At 51.2% G+C, this 16,825-nt stretch overlaps 2 protein-coding genes across 8 annotated transcripts in view; one reads left to right on the forward strand and one right to left on the reverse strand.

Moving 5' to 3' along the window:
* The first annotated feature begins 341 nt into the window (after window positions 1–341).
* On the forward strand, window positions 342–14,931 carry SLC31A2 (solute carrier family 31 member 2). 4 transcript variants are annotated; one of them, XR_015242961.1, is made up of 5 exons: window positions 342–479; window positions 4,147–4,213; window positions 6,739–6,928; window positions 9,694–9,949; window positions 14,707–14,931. XR_015242961.1 is itself a non-coding variant. In XM_086683757.1 (5 exons), exons 3-5 carry the CDS (start codon window positions 4,147–4,149, stop codon window positions 9,866–9,868), a joined length of 432 nt encoding a protein of 143 aa, XP_086539883.1. In that variant the 5' UTR covers window positions 379–479; window positions 946–1,222; the 3' UTR covers window positions 9,869–10,208. The 4 variants fall into 4 exon arrangements, 3 of the variants coding, with proteins under 3 accessions (XP_086539882.1, XP_025769394.1, XP_086539883.1); XM_086683757.1 differs by lacking the exon at window positions 14,707–14,931 and adding an exon at window positions 946–1,222 and having other exon boundaries at window positions 379–479; window positions 9,694–10,208; XM_086683756.1 differs by lacking the exon at window positions 14,707–14,931 and having other exon boundaries at window positions 9,694–10,208.
* Window positions 11,750–16,825, reverse strand: part of FKBP15 (FKBP prolyl isomerase family member 15) — a 56,504-nt gene continuing 51,428 nt past the window's right edge. For 3 of the 4 annotated variants that reach the window (XM_086683739.1, XM_086683738.1, XM_086683737.1), the window contains exons 25-28: window positions 16,499–16,606; window positions 15,544–16,214; window positions 14,615–14,711; window positions 12,611–12,764 (exon numbers count right to left, since the gene is read on the reverse strand). In XM_086683739.1, the coding sequence (XP_086539865.1) occupies window positions 12,633–12,764; window positions 14,615–14,711; window positions 15,544–16,214; window positions 16,499–16,606 (1,008 nt within the window). In that variant the 3' untranslated portion in view covers window positions 12,611–12,632. Of the gene's footprint in view, window positions 12,370–12,610; window positions 12,765–14,614; window positions 14,712–15,543; window positions 16,215–16,498; window positions 16,607–16,825 lie in introns of those variants that run through there. The other variant, XM_086683740.1, reaches the window with a different exon arrangement.

Raw genomic sequence — 16,825 nt, forward strand, 5'->3', positions numbered from 1 at the left:
TCAGATTGGAAAAGATAGAAAAAGAACAGCCACATTTAAAAGCCGAGGGCATAATTTAATTTACTCCTGATTTGTTGCTATTTGGCCCATAGAATGGACTTTATAATTTTTCACTCGTGTAAAGCTTTGCTCGCGTTATTAGAAGAGCAATAAACTTTTTAAATGATAATTACAAAGACAGGTCAAGTGCAAAACTGGGTAAGGAGCCAGACGGTGCGCAGGACGGAGCCCCCGCTGCGCTGGCGACTCCGGCTGGCGCGCCGCCGGCTCGGGGACCCGTGGGTGCGCCCCAGGCCGCCCGGAGTGAGGCCTCACGTGGGGACCACAACTCCCAGGCACCCGCGCGCCCGCCTCACCCCGACATGTGACCGCGCCGCCCGGGTCGCGACCGCGGCGGCGGCGGCTGGACGGACTCGGAGCTGGGAGCCCCGAGTGAGTAGCAGCGGCTCCGGCGCCCGCTCGGCGCGCTCACCTCGAAGGTGAGTGCAGGCTCCGCCGACAGCGACGACGCGGGGCGGGTGGCCCGGGCGGGACCCTCGAGTGCCCGTCGCCCCTTGGCCGGGAGCGAGCCTTGGGGGGACGCGGGAGGGGGAGCTGGCGGTGGCTTTGCTTTGGGGTTTTCTCTTATTTGTGCCTCCCGCTGGGAGTCAGTCCGGCCCGACCGGACGAGCGGTGGAGGCGCGGTGGGTGAAGACGGACTTGGCCGAGGGTTCCCTGCCCTGGGGGCAGTGACTTGGCGGAGATTCCGAGAAGGCCCCCATCAGGAGCTAAGGCCCGGTGCACTTCACGCACCGAGAACACGCCCGGGGGTGGGGGGGGGGGGGTGCTCTCTGTCGCGGCTAACCTGTGGTCTGAATCTCTGGGGGGAAAAAAACCCCAGACCCAGCTACTTTCCATCTTCCCTACATTTGGGTAGGAAGTGGCATTTCAGACTATTTTTTTTAGGTGGAGTTCACCTGGGAGAGAATGACAGCTTGCCAGACTCTTTGGTCTTCGAAGAAATCGTAATACATCCCACGAAGAATGTCATAGAATTGAAGATACAGGAAGCCAACACTGGTCACTTAGTCGAAGGCTCACCCCCCACCTCCTACTGGGTTTCTAAAAGGGGAAATAGAGGGGAAGAGTTTGTGAAAAGCTCCGGAGCCGGGCAGCACAGGACAGGGACATAAGCTCCCCCCTGAACTCTTGGGTTTATAAATGAGAGAGCGCTTCTCAAAGTGTAAGTAACCGCAGATGAGAACGTAAAGAAAACAAGTCCATGATTGCTCTCTTCTTCACCACAGCCTCTCCCTGCCCAGGGTGGGGCCCTGAATAAGGCACAGATAAGTTAGACTTGGGGTCTGGAGGCTGAGATTCCACCCAAGTGGGGAAACGAGGGTAGGGCGCTGCCTCATGCATATCTGACCACAGGACCCTGTTTCACTGAAAAATGTAGCCCCAACTCAGAGTATTGCTGATTTGAGTCTTGTTCTCCGGTTGAAAAGGCAAGGGTAGGCGAGGCTTTGTCTTCCCCCGATTCTTCACTCCCCAGTAGGTGGAACCACTCTCCGGGCACTTCCAGCTTGGAACATAGTAAACTCCGTCTTCCCCCTGGCTGCCTCCTGTGCACGCCCCCCCCCCCCCCCCCCGCCCCCTGCTTCAGATGTCCAAGCCATCTGTCTTCCTGGCTGGGTTAGGTACCTCCCCAGGGGGCTTAATCCCCAGCACCCCCAGGAAGCATCCTCTGTGTCTCCCTTGCACTGAACTACATACACCTGTTGTAATGATCTCTTCCCTTCCCTCTCCCCTGATGGATGGTTAGTTCTGTGAGGGCCAAGGACTTGTCTCGTTTGTCTCCATATCTCCAGCATCTGCATCCCTAGCAAAACGAAAATCATTGTTTGTCAGCTGAATTACATTTATTGCTTTGTGGGTGTTCAAGTCCACAGCAAAAGTTGTTTGAGGCTCCTGAGAGCGCTGGCCCAGGCCCAAGGATGATAGAAGGAAGCCAGTTAGGGAACTTCTCTGATTAACTAGCCGTTGGGGACATTCCAGTCATGCCAACCGCTTTATTAAGTGAATCCAGAGAGGGGGCATATGGTGCAATACCCCCTCTGCTCCCAACGCAGAGATGGTGCCCAAGGCTTCTGTTGAAGCTGAATGAGCGTAACTCCAGTGTAAATGGAGTCTCACAGGACGATTGGTACTTGTTTGTTTTCATATGTCCATCTTTTGTGAACATTTTGTCAAGTCAACGTATATGCTTTTTGAAATCTTAACAAGGGATGTCTGGCTGGTAGGACTGAAAATGATTTATATTTTCTTTTTGGTACTGTTTCAGCTTTTTACATTAAGCAGGTACCCCTTTCCCATTAGGGGGATAAAAAGCTATTTTATCTCAGAATTCTTCAACATGATTTTTATATGATTCCTAGGTTTCCCTTTTCCTCTTATGTGGTCTTGGGCAAATCCCTTCCCCTGCTGGGACTCATTTTCCCCATCTGGGAATGAGATGGAGGTAGAGAGGGGCCAAGTGGGACCAGATCAGTGTTTTTCACACTGAGTTTCTGCAGAGCTCGGACCCCTCTCCCCTTCTCACTCAGAACCCCAGGTTTTATATGGTGGAGTTACAAGGAAGATTTTATTTGCCAGTGATCCCTGGCAAAACACACACACACACACACACACACACACACACAAAAACAGAACAAAACAAAACAGAGTTGAAAGCCAGGGGACTAAAAACAACCCTTTGAGAGAAAAAAAAAGTGATGCCCAGCATGGTGACTACAGTTAATACTACTGTATTGTATATTTAAGAGTTGCTGAGAGAGTAGATCTTAAAAATTCTCATCACAAGAAGAAAATTTGTAACTGAGCAGTAATGGATGTTAAGCTAGTCTTACTAGCTGATCATTTCACAATATATACAAATAGTGAATCATGTTGTACACCTGAAACTAATATAGAGTTACATGTTAATTATATCACAATAAAAGAAACTCTCTAAGGACACTCTAGCTCTGACATTTGGGGATTCTAATACTTGCCTTAGAAGGCAAAGCTTCTGTCACCTGATCCCACTCAGCCAGGGTCCCCTTAGCTGGCGGAGCCCTGATGGTATTTGCAGAGCCGCTGCTGTGGACTGAGGTCCTACTTACCCGGTGATGAGAGAGGACCTTCCTTTCCCTGAGACGGTGGACTAATATTGATCCCTCCGGCTTTAATGTTGCCGAACACAGTCATTAAGCCTGGTGTGGGTATTGAGAATCGCCACCTGGCTCCCTTCTTGTCCTCCTTTCTTGGTGATCGAGGGGAGCATAGCATCCTGGAATCCTGGCTTGGCATGCAACTAGACCCGGCTTAGAATCTCCGCTCTGCCAACTTCCTAGCCTTGGCACCTTCAGCAGATTACTTAACTCCTCTGAGGCTAGTTTCCCCAAGTTTCCTTTCCATGAGATGGGCCTAATTGTCCCTGTCACACACAGGGCTGTTGTGAACTGAGATTATGTATAAAGAACCCTTGATGCCCCTGCCGACACAGGATGGGCAAGGCGCTCTTTGAGAAGGGCACTCAGATGGCGGCTGCGTGGTCTGTGCTTCTGCCTTCCTTCTTTCTGCGAGGTGGAGAGCTCATTGAGGGCAGAGATGTTAACCTTTGTCCAGAATGCTGGGCACAGAATGGGGTCACCAAATGTTTAATGTAAAATGAGCAGACGGATGTGGAGCACACAGTGGAGATGGCAGCATTGGCCCCTCCAGGATACACGTGGCTGGAACAGAATGGCTAGGGCCCAGGGTAAGAGAGGCAGCCGTTCCACAGTCCGGTAGTCCGGTGCTTCCCCACTGGGTTTGGAGGGCACAGAGGGGACATCTCAGTGTGACCTGACAACACCAACCTGTGTGGTAGTCCCCACACCTCACTTCCACCCGGAGCAGGACCAGCTCCATGATAGCTCTGCTGTGCACCTGCTGTGGGGCCTTGGGTGAGTCCCTGCCCGGCCTGGCCTCAAGTTGGTCCTGGGGACAGCTAATGTCCTTTCCTGCAATTAAGACCAGTGACGTCGCTCCTCTGGGCCTGTAGGGGAGGCTGCTGGAGAGCATTAGGGGCCATGACTTCCACTGCCCTAAGCCCCCTGTAATGCAGATTCCCTTCTCTTTCAGATGCATTTCATTTTCTCCAATGAGGTGGTGCTTCTGTTTGATTTTTGGAATGTCCACAGTCCTGCAGGTAAGAATTGAGAAGCCCAGGCTTGTAGCTTGGAAAGCCTGGTAGCTCTAGGCAGTGGACAGCCTGGGTTCTCTTTACGCTCTGTGGACGTTTAAGTGGGCTCAAATGTAAGGGCCTGACTCCTCTTACATTACAACTGAGCAGGAACTTTGCATTTATAATTCCATTTGCAAGCACTGCTTTTCAGATCCCAAAAGGCACCGTTATCTCACTGTCACAAAGGCCCAGAGAGAGGCCAAGGATACAGCTTTTGCCTCTACTACAAGAGAAGGAACTGAAGCCCAGAGAGGGAAAGAGACTCATCCAGGGTCACACAGCGAGTAAACCTCAGAGCCAGAAGTAGATCGAGGTGTCTTGTCTCCTAGCACCTCCTTCATAGCATGCCCAGCGTCAGTTCAGAAACCCAGAGCAGCCGCTGCTGGTTGGGCTTTAGACGAGACACCAGTTTACAAGAGAAGGATAGGGCTTTGACTTGAAAAGGCAGAGCTGGGCCCGAATTCATGATGGAGTTCTGGTTCAGCTTCAATAACTGCATTTTAAAAGTAGAATGAAAGTGGCCCACATGCCCATCCTTGCAGGCGTCGATCAAATAAATCATGATCATGCCTTCAGCAGGTTACCATGCCGGGGATCCCAGTCTGTAGTACCCCTTCTCAAGGCTCTGAGTCGACTGTGCTCTGCCGGGCTGTCCCCCTCAAAGCCTCTCAGGCAGGTGCAGTCAGACAGTGGCTGGGACTGGAGTCCTCCTGAAGACCTCCTCATGTTCCAGTCGACCGCTCGCTGCTGGCTGTCAGCGAGGACCTCAGCGGAGGTTGTTGGCCGAAGCCCTCCGTGTGGCGTCTCCTATGGCCCCCTGGTTTCCTGTGGCAGGGCAGCTGGGTTGCAAGGAGCGAGTGTGTCAAGAGAACGAGGTGGAAGTGCATGGGATTTTTAAGACCCAGCCTTGGAAGTCACAGAGCCTCACTTCCACCTATATTGGGTGAGGAAGTCACAAAGGTCTTCTCAGCCTAAAGGGTGGGGGGCATGGACCCCACCACTTGATGGCAGGATGCTGACACTGTAAGCAGAGCACGTTGGCAGGGATAGGGTGAGGTGGCCGTCTTTGGAAAATAGACTATCACAGACACTATGAAACCCCAGAAATAAGGCAGATCTGTGTGAACTAAGGGGAACCTCTGTACAAGGTGTACTTGGATGGCGACGTCAGATGCAGAAGAATATGCACAGACAGGATGCTGTCGTTCAGACATAGGCTTATATTGACAGCGAGGATCCCTGGAAAGCTATGGAGGAAAATGCTCCAGGGAGACGACTGGGGTTTTAGGGACTGGGCTGGGAGGAAGACTAACCTTCCACTGTATACCCTTTTGCACCAGTTGAATTTGTACCATATGCATGTAATTACATGTAATTTTATATTTTAAATAACCTGCATCTTTTGTAGATGATTTCCTCCTGGGAGCCCAATAAAATAACTATAGCTGGACCATTTAGTATCCCTCCTCTTGTCTTGTAAAACCAAAGTAGCAATTAGCAGCTAATTTTACACAGCAGCCCTAGTAAGCACTTAATGTTTTCCATAAAATAACTTACTGGTTCCCCCCCCCCCCACACTATTATACAAGCAATAAACACAGTAGAAACTTTGGGAAGTTAGGTGAGAAGAAAATAAAACTCTCTTATATCCTGGGGTGCCTGGGTGGCTCAGTCAGTTGAGTGTCTGACTCTTGATTTCGGCTCAGGTCATGATCCCAGGGTCATGAGATCGAGCCCCATGTCGGGCTCTGCACTGAGCATGGAGCCTGCTTGGGGTTCTCTCTCCCCCACTCCCTTTGCCCCTCCCCCGCTCATTCTCTCTAAAATAAATCTCTTATATCCTAATTTGCTAAGATGATTACGACTCCTTTGCTGAATCTCCCTTCTTCCAGACTTTTCTATGTACATACTCATAAACGGAACCTCACTGTACATGCTCTTCCCTTAACAAGAAGTCATGACAGGGGACGCCTGGATGGCTCAGCCTGTTGAGTGTCTGACTCGTGATTTCGGCTCAGGCGCTGATCTTGAGGTCGTGAGATAGAGTCCCACATTGTGCTCTGCGCTGGGCGCAGAGCCTGCTTGGGATTCACTCTCTGCCCCTCCCCTGCTTGTGCCTTCTCTCAAAAAAAGAAAAAAAAAAGCAGTCTTGACAGAGACTTGTGACCCCTGCAGGGGGAGCAGCTGGGGGCGGTGGCATGTGTCTTCTTCACCCTAGGACCCTACCTTTCCCAGAGGGCTTCTCTTCCTGACCTCAAAGCCATACCCCGATAGGCCAACCCTTCCAAGAAAGAGCTGGAGAGGGAAAGAGACAGTGAAGTTCTGAGCCCACGGCAGGGGGAGAAGATGCGAGAGAGGCAGATGGGATGGATTCAGAGGGAATGGGTGGAGGTGGTCTCCTGCCACCTACCCCAGGCCCCAGGGGAAGCTGCCAGAAGGCGACCACGGCTTGCCCAGCCCGGTCTCTGCAACTCGGCTTCGTTTGACAGGCATGGCCCTTTCCGTGCTGGTGGTCCTGTTCCTGGCCGTGTTGTACGAAAGCATCAAGGTTGGCAAAGCCAAGCTGCTCCACCAGGCTGTAGTGAGTGTGTCCGTCCTCTCCAGCCAGCAGCTCACTGAGGAGACAGACCAGGATTCTTCAGCCTCAGACTCGGCCCCGGTCAGCAGAGCCCGCCTCAGGTAACAGGCACAGTGTGCGGGGAACGGCAGAGTACTACTCACAGTCATCCTGAGAGAGAGGCTGGGCCCACAGGGCATTAGCCCCACTTCACAGAAAGCACATCGAGGCCCAAGGAACAAAACTTGCCGAAGTGCTTACCGTAAGTAGTGAGGACACCTGATGCCCAGGCCAGAGCTGTGAACAGCCACTTGGGAGGCTCAGACCTTCAGAACTCTGTGCAGGCCTCTGCCTAGCAATACAGGTGTCCACCCGGCCCCCCTCCAAATCTCAGCAGTTTCTTAGGTCACTAAGGTTTCCAAACCCAGGATGGAATCTGCAGCCGTCCCTACACAAGTAGTAAGAATTGCTGTCAGTGGTGGATCTATCTGGGTCAGGGAGCCCCCTCCTCCCTCCTCCCTCCTCCCCCTCCTCCCCATCCCGGTCTGATAAGGCAGTCCCGTAGGGTCCCAGTTCTGCCCTCTCTCCAGCTCCAGCCGTGCGTCAGGAGCCTGCCTGCTCCTTACACGGGCGTCTCTACTATACACACCCACCCTGCAAGGGAGGCGTTCTTATTCCTGTTTCCCTGATGAGGAAATTTCAGTTCAGAGAGGTTAAGTTATTTGTGTTAAGTGACAGAGCCAGGAGCTGATCTGCCACCAAAGCCCATGTTCTTTCCATTGTAGTATTGCCTCCCACAGTAGATTCAGAAGGAAAAAAAAAATCTGCTTTACTGATTGATGAGTTTGTATTATCCTTTATCAGACATGACAGAATACAGGTCTCATTTTCCCTTTTGCCTAGGATGCCAGGAAGCTCAGAGCTAAATATAGTAAAGAAGTGATTATCCAAGGCTCCTTGTACAAGGCCCTATCCCATCAGTGGTTTCTCATAGAGCTCTTTGAAAAGAAATCTCTTCTGGGTGAAGCATACAAATTACAAATAAGCTGGTCCTGTAACTCAGCTGCTCTTTCTACTTCCTGACACCAGCTCCTAGCTTCCAGCTCATTACCAACATTAACATGGCTCTCCTTTTCATCTAGGTGGTTTTTCTGTCACTTTGGCCAGTCGCTAATCCATGTCGTTCAGGTGGTCATAGGCTACTTCATGATGCTGGCTGTCATGTCCTACAACACCTGGATTTTCTTCGGCGTGATCCTTGGCTCTGCTGTAGGATACTACCTAGCCTACCCACTTCTCAGCATGGTTTAGCTGGTGAGGGCTCTGCGGGCACCGAGGGCTAGAGAGAGCTGGGGCCCCCTCTTCCAGACATTGAAATTCCAGCCCCATGTCTCCCGTTTCTTCTGATGGCGGTTCCTCTCCTCGCTCCCAGCTCTTGGAGACTTTCGGCTGAAGCCGGCACTTGCTGCCTGGAGTTCGGAGGCCACCGCAGCTACCTCTGTCCTCAGCCATCATGCACAGGGCCCGGGCACGGTCATTTTGTGCCTTAGTAAGGCTTCTGTGGCCTGAGGGAGAGTGGAGAGACCAGAACCTGGGGACAGGGTTGCTGAGCCCATGAGGACTTATTTCTGTGACTCAAAAATTAAGAATTTCCAAAGATCTTCAAGACAGGGAGATGGGTTCTGGGTGACGAAGGTCATGGAAGCTGTATACCTTCTGCTCTCGTGATTTGTGCCTTATGTAGAGGAGCATCTTCCACTGGCCTTCCTGACCTCTTCTGTCTGAGGGATAGAGACCACACTGGCTCCTTTTTCTCACCTTTCTGCCTTTGGGACACATAAAGTTTGTCCCCTGCTGTGGATCATGAGAACAAACTAAGATTTTTCATTTTCCCCACTGAACCCCTGGTTGGCAATTTTGCACATTAATACAAGACAAAATTTTTAATGAAATGACTTCATGTTATTCATGATGGACAGCAACTTCTGCTGGGAACTGTTTCTCTTTCTTGTGGGGAGAATGAGTGACAGCAGATTAAAGGCAGAAGAGCTGGACTTATCCTCTGGGTAGGGAGCTTCTCCCATCAGACAGCACTGTCTGCGGGAGGAAGACAGTCTAAGGGCTTGAGGTGTCTGGGGCACTTTCCATGGCTCCAATGCCTCCTTTGATCCGGATCCTTCTTTTAGCTGAACGGAGAACTGCACTGAATATTCAATACTTAACGTTCTCTATTTATTACTTCCTGCTCAGCCATAATCATCTGGTGGGGAAACATGATTTCATTCACTTGAAATACTGGGTAAGCCACGGGGGTTGCTGACCGAAGACGCGATAAGCAATCAAACCAAAGCATTACATTTGTAGACTTAGATGGAACTCTCCAGATAGTTCACGTTACAGAAAAAGGAAATAAGAGACCCAGGGAGGGAAAATCACTGCTGTATACTGTAATGTCTGCATTCAAGTACCTCACGGGCTAGATGAAAGACGGTCTTAAGCTTTGGGGATTAAAAAAGAAATATACATTTTAATAAATATATATATTTTAAACAACGTGTGACCATTCTTGTGTTTCTCCTCACTGAGACAGCAAGCACACGCCGCCCCCCCTCCCCCCCCTTATAACTCAGCAGGAGCTGAGACTGAGTCTGTGCACCTGCTATGAAGACAACTCTGTGCTCAGGGAAGCCAGCCCTGAAACGCCATGCCCTCAGGCAGACACCCCACAACCTTAGCCGAGCCGACAGTCATTCTTATGCTCACACACCAAATACTGACCGGGGGCTGTGCCGTGAGAAAAACAATGCTTTGTCACACAGACTGCAAAGCACCTTCTCTCCCTAGGCCAGAAGCAAAAATACATCAAACCCCCCTCTTTAATTTACAGTGACAACAGCAACAGAAAGTATGTGCCGCCTTCAGTATTGACCAGCGCAACCTCCACGCCTCAGCAGGAAACTGGAAGGCTGTTCTGTGTCATGACGGATGGAAGGTTTCCAGTGTCCAGTGCGGTCTCGCTGATGCAGCCTCAACGTATCCAGTTATCCGTGCTGAGCGGCTAAGGCTCCCTCCCCTGGGCACTGCTGAGATGAGCACTTCCATGGGTGACCGGCAACCTCTTTGGTTTGATACAGCCTCTAAAGGTGTGTGGGGCCCGAACAGCACAGAGGGCTTTTAGAAAATCTATGCTCTAGAGAAGCTAGGTAGACTAAGCATGTGGACATTCTTCAGGGCCAAGTCACAAAAGGTAGCACCTTCACTAACCTGAATTTTTAAAAATTTAACAGACACCTAGCTTTGTACGTGCCAGTGTGCTAAGCACTTTACAGTATTAACTAATTTAACCTTCACAACAAGGTAGGAAATCTGTCCGTCTTAGAAAAGAGGAAGCTGGGGCGCCTGGGTGGCGCAGTCGGTTAAGCGTCCGACTTCAGCCAGGTCACGATCTCGCGGTCCGTGAGTTCGAGCCCCACGTCAGGCTCTGGGCTGATGGCTCAGAGCCTGGAGCCTGTTTCCGATTCTGTGTCTCCCTCTCTCTCTGCCCCTCCCCCGTTCATGCTCTGTCTCTCTCTGTCCCAAAAATAAATAAACGTTGAAAAAAAAAAAAAAAAAAAAAGAAAAGAGGAAGCTGAGCACTGTGAGTGGCAGAGCTAGGAGGCAGGGCCAGGCAGCCTGGCCCGAATCCGCTCATCCGCACAGATGAGGGGGAGGCTAAGAGAGTAACTGTCTAGGACCACATGATGCCCAGTGGCACGAGGCTGACTGTATGTAGACTGTGGGGACTGAAAAGTCCATGCTGTGTATTTTACCACAACAGTCCAGAGATTCTGTTCCAGGAGATCTGGGATGGGACCCAGGAGCCTGTATTTCTTAGAAGCACCACTGCCCTCTTCCCTCAACGCAGTGATGGTCGCCACCATGGTGGACCAGAGTCCGGGCTCTAGAATAGGCTGGCCAGGATCTGAATTCTCGTCCTCTTGCTTCATAGCTATGTGACCTTGGACAAATTAATTTACCTCGAAGCCTCAGTCTCTATAAAATGGGGTAACAGTGTCTTCTGCAAGGGCCATGGAGATGAGACAGTCTGTATAAAGCACTCAACAACAGAGCTGAGTCAGTGGTAGTTCTGTTGCCCAGCCCCACTTATGGCGGACAAGCTCACAAAAGATCCGTCTTCACAAAGGATGGTGTCAGGCCATGGGAATTCAGGAGCCTATCTTACAAACATTTTAAACCAGGGAACATTTTTGTTAAAATTATTCTTTTTGAAGACTGGTTGCATGGTCTTTGGAAGAAGTAAAATGACCACATATATTGTCTCACTACTCTTCTTGGCATTTGCCCTGGCCCTGAGTCCACAGGGAAAGGAAGCTGCTCTCAAAGAGAAGAATCAGGGATGCCTGGGTGGCTCAGTTGGTTAAGCATCTGATTCTTAAGTTTGGCTCAGGTCATGATGTCAGTCGTGAGATCGAGCCCCACACCGGGCTCTGCACTGAGTGTAGAGGCTACTTGGGATTCTTTCTCCCTCTCTCTCCACCCCGCCTTCCCTCCCCCTCTCAAAATAAATAAACTTAAAAAAGGGAGGGAGGAGAATCAGTCCCTCAGGTGCCATGATGAATGATAATGCAGCGTTTGGACCCTCCCACCTTCTGTCCACGGCTTCCTAGGGTGCAAGACTGAGTGTGCCAGATCAAGCGAACGAAATGACGGGTTTTCAGATAACCACGATGCCCCAAGCCTTCAATGGCTGGGACGAATGGGGACAGCAGAGTGGGGACATTCCTTGAAAGCCTGAGTTCCGGGGTACCCAGGGAGTATGTCATAATGCTTTTGTGCATGTTAACCAACCCAGGTCTGTTACAACTCTTACCCTGAGATTCCCAGAGAGGAGCACGGCCTGCCTTAGCACCAAATTCGATTTCTCCCCAAGAGCTTGTGTCAAGTTCCATTGCAGACATTTATTTGAGTTTTGTTAATTTCAAATATTCATTGACCTCTTGTATCAGACTTAAGGCAGAGAAAAGATACATGTCCCAGGACTGCAGGCAAGGCTGTTAACCGAACCGGGGTTTAGACAGTGTAATCCACCCTGGGTTCCACCAGGGAGACCTCACCCGAGGCGACAGGTTCTGTTGCTGGTGCACGGTTGAGCATCGGAGGCAGATCAGTCTGAGTTAGTGAAGAGACTAAAAAGCTCACAAGAGGACAGGACTCTTGTAGGTGACTGGCTGGAGGCTACCCACCAGCCTTTCCTCCCAACGGGACACTGAGGCAGGACCCCAACGTTGTGAAGACAGGCTCACGCTCCTCTCGGACCAGCCGGGCGGGGCGCTCAGAAGCTGGGGAACTCGGATATCTGCACCGCTGTCCTCAGAACGCTCACCTTCACCTCCCCCTGTGGCTCGTCTAGACCCAGGGCTGGCTGTGCAAAATCGCGCTTAGGGAAGGGGCGGTAGAGAAACCTTTGCACCGGTTTCCTGGGGCTTCATCCCAGCCAGTCAATGTCATCATCATCGTCATCATCTCCAAAAAGGGGTGTCGGGGGCGGGTGTCCCTTCAAGCTCTGCCAAAACAGGAAAGAGTAGTCAGTCCTCACTTGTCCCTGCACCAGACGGCCTTCCCGCCTGTGTGAGGGGAAGTGAACTGACACCCGTTCCCGGCTCCAGGTTGGAAAGGAGGGTGTTGGTTACGGTTTTACTGAAAGGACTAACCCCGAGGCCATCAAACCTGGGCTTCCAGAAAGAGCTGAGACAAGCAGGCAGAGAAGGGAGGCAATCTTCCAACACAGACACAAGAAGACCAACTTTGTTTGGCTAATTTGGTCATTTATTTGTGAAACACATGTATTGATTTGACAGGTTTCTTCTCATGCAGTGACTTACACATTTCGTGTGGGAAAAGCAGGGTCGATAGGGGAGAGATGGGAGCAGGAGGAAGAAAGAGAGAAGCAGAGCAGCCCTAAGGGGAGAGAGAAGATGCAGGAAGATGAAGGGAGGCTGGAAAGAATACAGCTCTATCTGAAAAAACATTGCTGTGGCCCATGGTGGCCTGTCTGGTTCTAGATGTGACCCCGCCATTTGAGAGAGAGTTGAGTTCAGCGGCTTGGCCACATTACCAAGTGGAGAAGCCAAGAGATGAAGAAAGCCCAGGAGCACAGGGCCACGGCCCCCGCATCCTTGGTCTCACTGGCCCTTCCCTCGCTTCCTCCACCCGGGTAGTAGGAAAAGGGGGATTAACGGGCTCTGGAGGAAGTTCCCTACTGTTCATGACTTGAGCTCCTGGCCTTTTCTTCTGGCTTGGTGGGGACCAGGTCCCATGGGGGAGGCAGGGATTGATGCTGGAGAAAGGCACGCACAGACCACCCCCTACTAAGATACTTTCTGCTCTGAGCTACCCTGGCCCAGGGTCAGTCTTCACAGGGCCGGCCAAACAGAAGGCAGCATGATGTGGTCAGGGGTGCCTGGGCTGATCCCATCTCCACCACCAACTAACAGACCTTGTGCCTCTCTCTGGGCATCAACTAGGTGATCTCTACGCTCTGGCAGTAGTGAATAAAAATGTGGCTCACTGCTTCTGTTCTATTCCGGCTCTCCATTTACCAGCGTGATAACCCTGAGCATGTTATTTAAACTTGCTGAGCCTCAGTCCTCTTTCCTACAGAACAGGATAAAAGTGCCTACCTCACTGGATTAGTAGCGGATTCAATGAGAATGTCTGTGAGGTTTTCAGAGTACCCCGGAAATAGGAATTAACTTCATAGTATTCCTAGTAATACCAATAATATACTGCTAATTAAACACTCCAACTATATTTAGGGCAGCCACTTGGGATACTCAATTGGTTTTTCGTTCTTATTTTTAAGTGCAGAATTCATATGCAGAATTCCTGAATGGAAATGTAATTGTTGAAGGCTAACAGGAGGAAATGGTGCGTGTCCCGCAGGGGCACAGGCAGGAGGGAAAGGTTTTGGTCGATGCAAGCCAGCTCCTTGCTCTGCCACACCCCCTGGTTCTGGCCAAAGGCAAAGCCCACTCTGGCTGACATGTGAGGGGAGAAAATGTGCCCCCAGTCACCGCACGCTTCTGTCCTTGGGACAGTCTGAGCCTAAGGCTGGTGTGTGTTCTCCATCCACGCCTCCTCTAGTGACATTCCCATCAGAGCAGCTCAATGTCCTAGTGACAGCCTGGCGTTGCAGAGTGGGGACAGGCTGCACGGGCAAGCTGCTTCCGGCCGCCACCCTGGAGCTCTGTAGAGCGAGGCTGTTTTCTACCCTGGGTGTTGTGGTGACAAAACAAGACAGCAGCTTGGAAAGCAGGCTGGGGAAGCAGAAAGGCTCAGAAACAGGTGCCCAGTTCAGGAGGAGCCCAGCTCTGCCACTAATTCCCTCGGTGGCTTTAGGTAAACCACCTTTTGGAGCCTCAGTTTCTCTATGAATAAGGATGCAAGACGAGACCTTCCAAGTCCCTTCAGGTTGTATAATGCACATGGTCTCTGAGCAGACCTGAGGGAACCTGAGGCTGTAGCGTTTTAAGGCAGGACTGAGCAGCGCAACTTCCTTCACTGACAGTAGAAACCATTCCCACATGGACGGAGATCGTGATCCTTTTTCAGGAGTAAAGTGGTATCTGCCCATCCCCCCTCTGCTTACAGAGCTGCCCCCGCCCAGCCCCAAGCCTGCTCCCACAGGGCGCTGCACACAGAGCCCAGGGCGTGGGCCACCCACAGACTCCGGTCCTCTTCTCAGGGCCAGCGGGGAAGGGCCCCCAGGTAGTGGCGGGAGGACTCGGCAGTGTCTGGGATTTCCTTACCACCTCATCTTCATCCTCCTCGTCAGGCTGTGCTTTGGGCCTTGAAACTTTCAGAGTTGCCCCTTTAAACAGTTCATCTTCTTCATCCCCAGAGAGACTGAAGGAAAAATCAAGAAAATCAAGTCACAGACAATGTTGCTGTTCCTGTTCCAGCCCACGGCGCCCACACGAGGAAAGAATTCAACAGCTGTGATGACCACCCAGGAACTCCTCCCGCCTCCATGCTAGCCTCTGGCACTCCTGACTCCCTTCATAACCTACAGCCAGCGTGATCTTTTAAAACGAATATATCAGGCCGTGTCACTTTTTTGCTTAAATCCCTTTAGTAGCTTTTCATGGTACTTAAAGTCCAAACTTCTAAGAGTGATACAAAATCTCACATGACTCGGTCCCTACTTTATTCTCCAATCTCAGGTTAACACCACTCTCCTACTTACCGTGCCTTCTTTAGTTCCTTGTGTCATGTCCCTTTCTAGCACAGGGCCCTTGCACGTGCGGTTCCTGCTTTCTGCAGTCTCTTCCTCCCACTCCTGGCATTGAAGGCTCCTTTCCATTCTTTAGGTCCCAGTTTAAAAATTGCATTCTCAGAATCCTTCCCTAACCTCTCTATCTAAAGTAGAATAATTCCCCCTTTATTCTCTATTATAATAATAGAGAATTTCTTTTTTTAAGCACTTATCATACTTTTATAATACATAAATATTTGTGTCTTCCCCACTAGACTATAAGCTCCTTAACTCAAGAACCAAATCTGCCTTGCCTACCACCCTATCACAGTGCCAACCACAGAGCCTCTCACATTACATGACTGAATGAATAAGTGAATCAGACAGTCCACCTCTGAGGATGCGTTATCAGCCCTAGAAAAACCAGCGGCAACCTCCACATGCAGCCGCCTTGTTCTGGAAACTCTGCTGAGGCAGACATACCTGGTGTGCTGAGAACAGTGGTTGGGTCTGCCTGCTGCTCCAACAGCTGGAGAACCCGCCTCTGTGCCCCCTGGCTCCCTATAGGGAACAGCGGAGCTAGTGACATCCTCGTCTTTCTTGAGCTCTGGAGGCTGAGGCTCTTCTCCTGGACTTTCGGACCCTGAGGCTAGTGGGTCCCCCTTCAAGAGGTGTGAAGTCAGGGACAGTCTCGCAGTGCTTTCTGGCTCCTCAACAGAGGGATTTTCCAATGCGCTGGCAAGTGTCTCCTCGCACTCAGAGTCCACAAGTACAGGGCCCGGAGGCATAGGGGGAACGGAAGTCGGAGGCCCCAGAGCTCTCTGGGAGGGGCCACAAGTCAGTTCAGGTGAGAGGGACCCCTCTTCTATCTCTGAGAGCGCCTCTGCTTCTGAGGGCTCCCCTTCCCTTCCCTGTACCTCTTCCTGGGGAGTGGAGAGGACCCGAGGAGGTGGGGGGACAGCCTCCTGGACTGCCTGCTCCGGTGACAGTGAGGGGGACCCCTGCATCTCCCCGCTCAGGGGCGCTGGAGGCGGTCCAGCACTGCCTGAGACTGAAGGTTGCCGAGGCCGCTCTTCTTTCTCCTCCTCCTCTTCTTCACTGCTGCTCTGTCCCTTGTCTTGCTCGTGTTGGTTTAACAGCTGAAGAGTCACCATCTGTTCAAAAGTCAAGGAGGAGGAGATGACCGCTAAGAGGAAAACAGCAGGCATTCCTATCACTTCCATCCCTGGTCCCTGTTTACACAACTACTCATGCAGCTCAAATGACTTTGCCTCTTCCTCTCACAGGAGGCTGCCCTTATGTATCCAGATAAAAGTCACTCCAATTATCCTAATTATTGATGAACAGTCTGGAATACCTTTGAAATTTATGATCCCTTGGAAGGTACTTAAGCAACAAGATACCCGCTTCAGTGAAAACAATCAACAGCCGGCCACACCTTGATGGTGTTCATGATGGTCCCCAGAACGGCCCTGCCATTGTAAGATTCCTCCAGCTCGAACTCTCCCCGCAAGGACTGGAACACCTGGTTCATGATCTTCTTGACCTGTGTGAAGACGTGAGGAGAGCGAAACAAAACTTGTATGCTGCCAGAATGGAGTGATCAAGGGACGCATGTCAGCTCTAGAGAGGCGTTTGGAGGGCTGAAATGAAGCCTCCTGGAACCAATCAGACAACACAGCTGGTCACGAACTGAGACGCCGAAGGCTGTCACTGTGGAGAACGATGTTAAATAAGGAACCGTGTTGGATGGAAGGGCTACCAG

The sequence above is a fragment of the Puma concolor genome, chromosome D4 (assembly GCF_028749965.1).
Source record: "Puma concolor isolate L17-30 chromosome D4, mPumCon1.1.hap2, whole genome shotgun sequence".
NCBI classification, from domain to species: domain Eukaryota; kingdom Metazoa; phylum Chordata; class Mammalia; order Carnivora; family Felidae; genus Puma; species Puma concolor.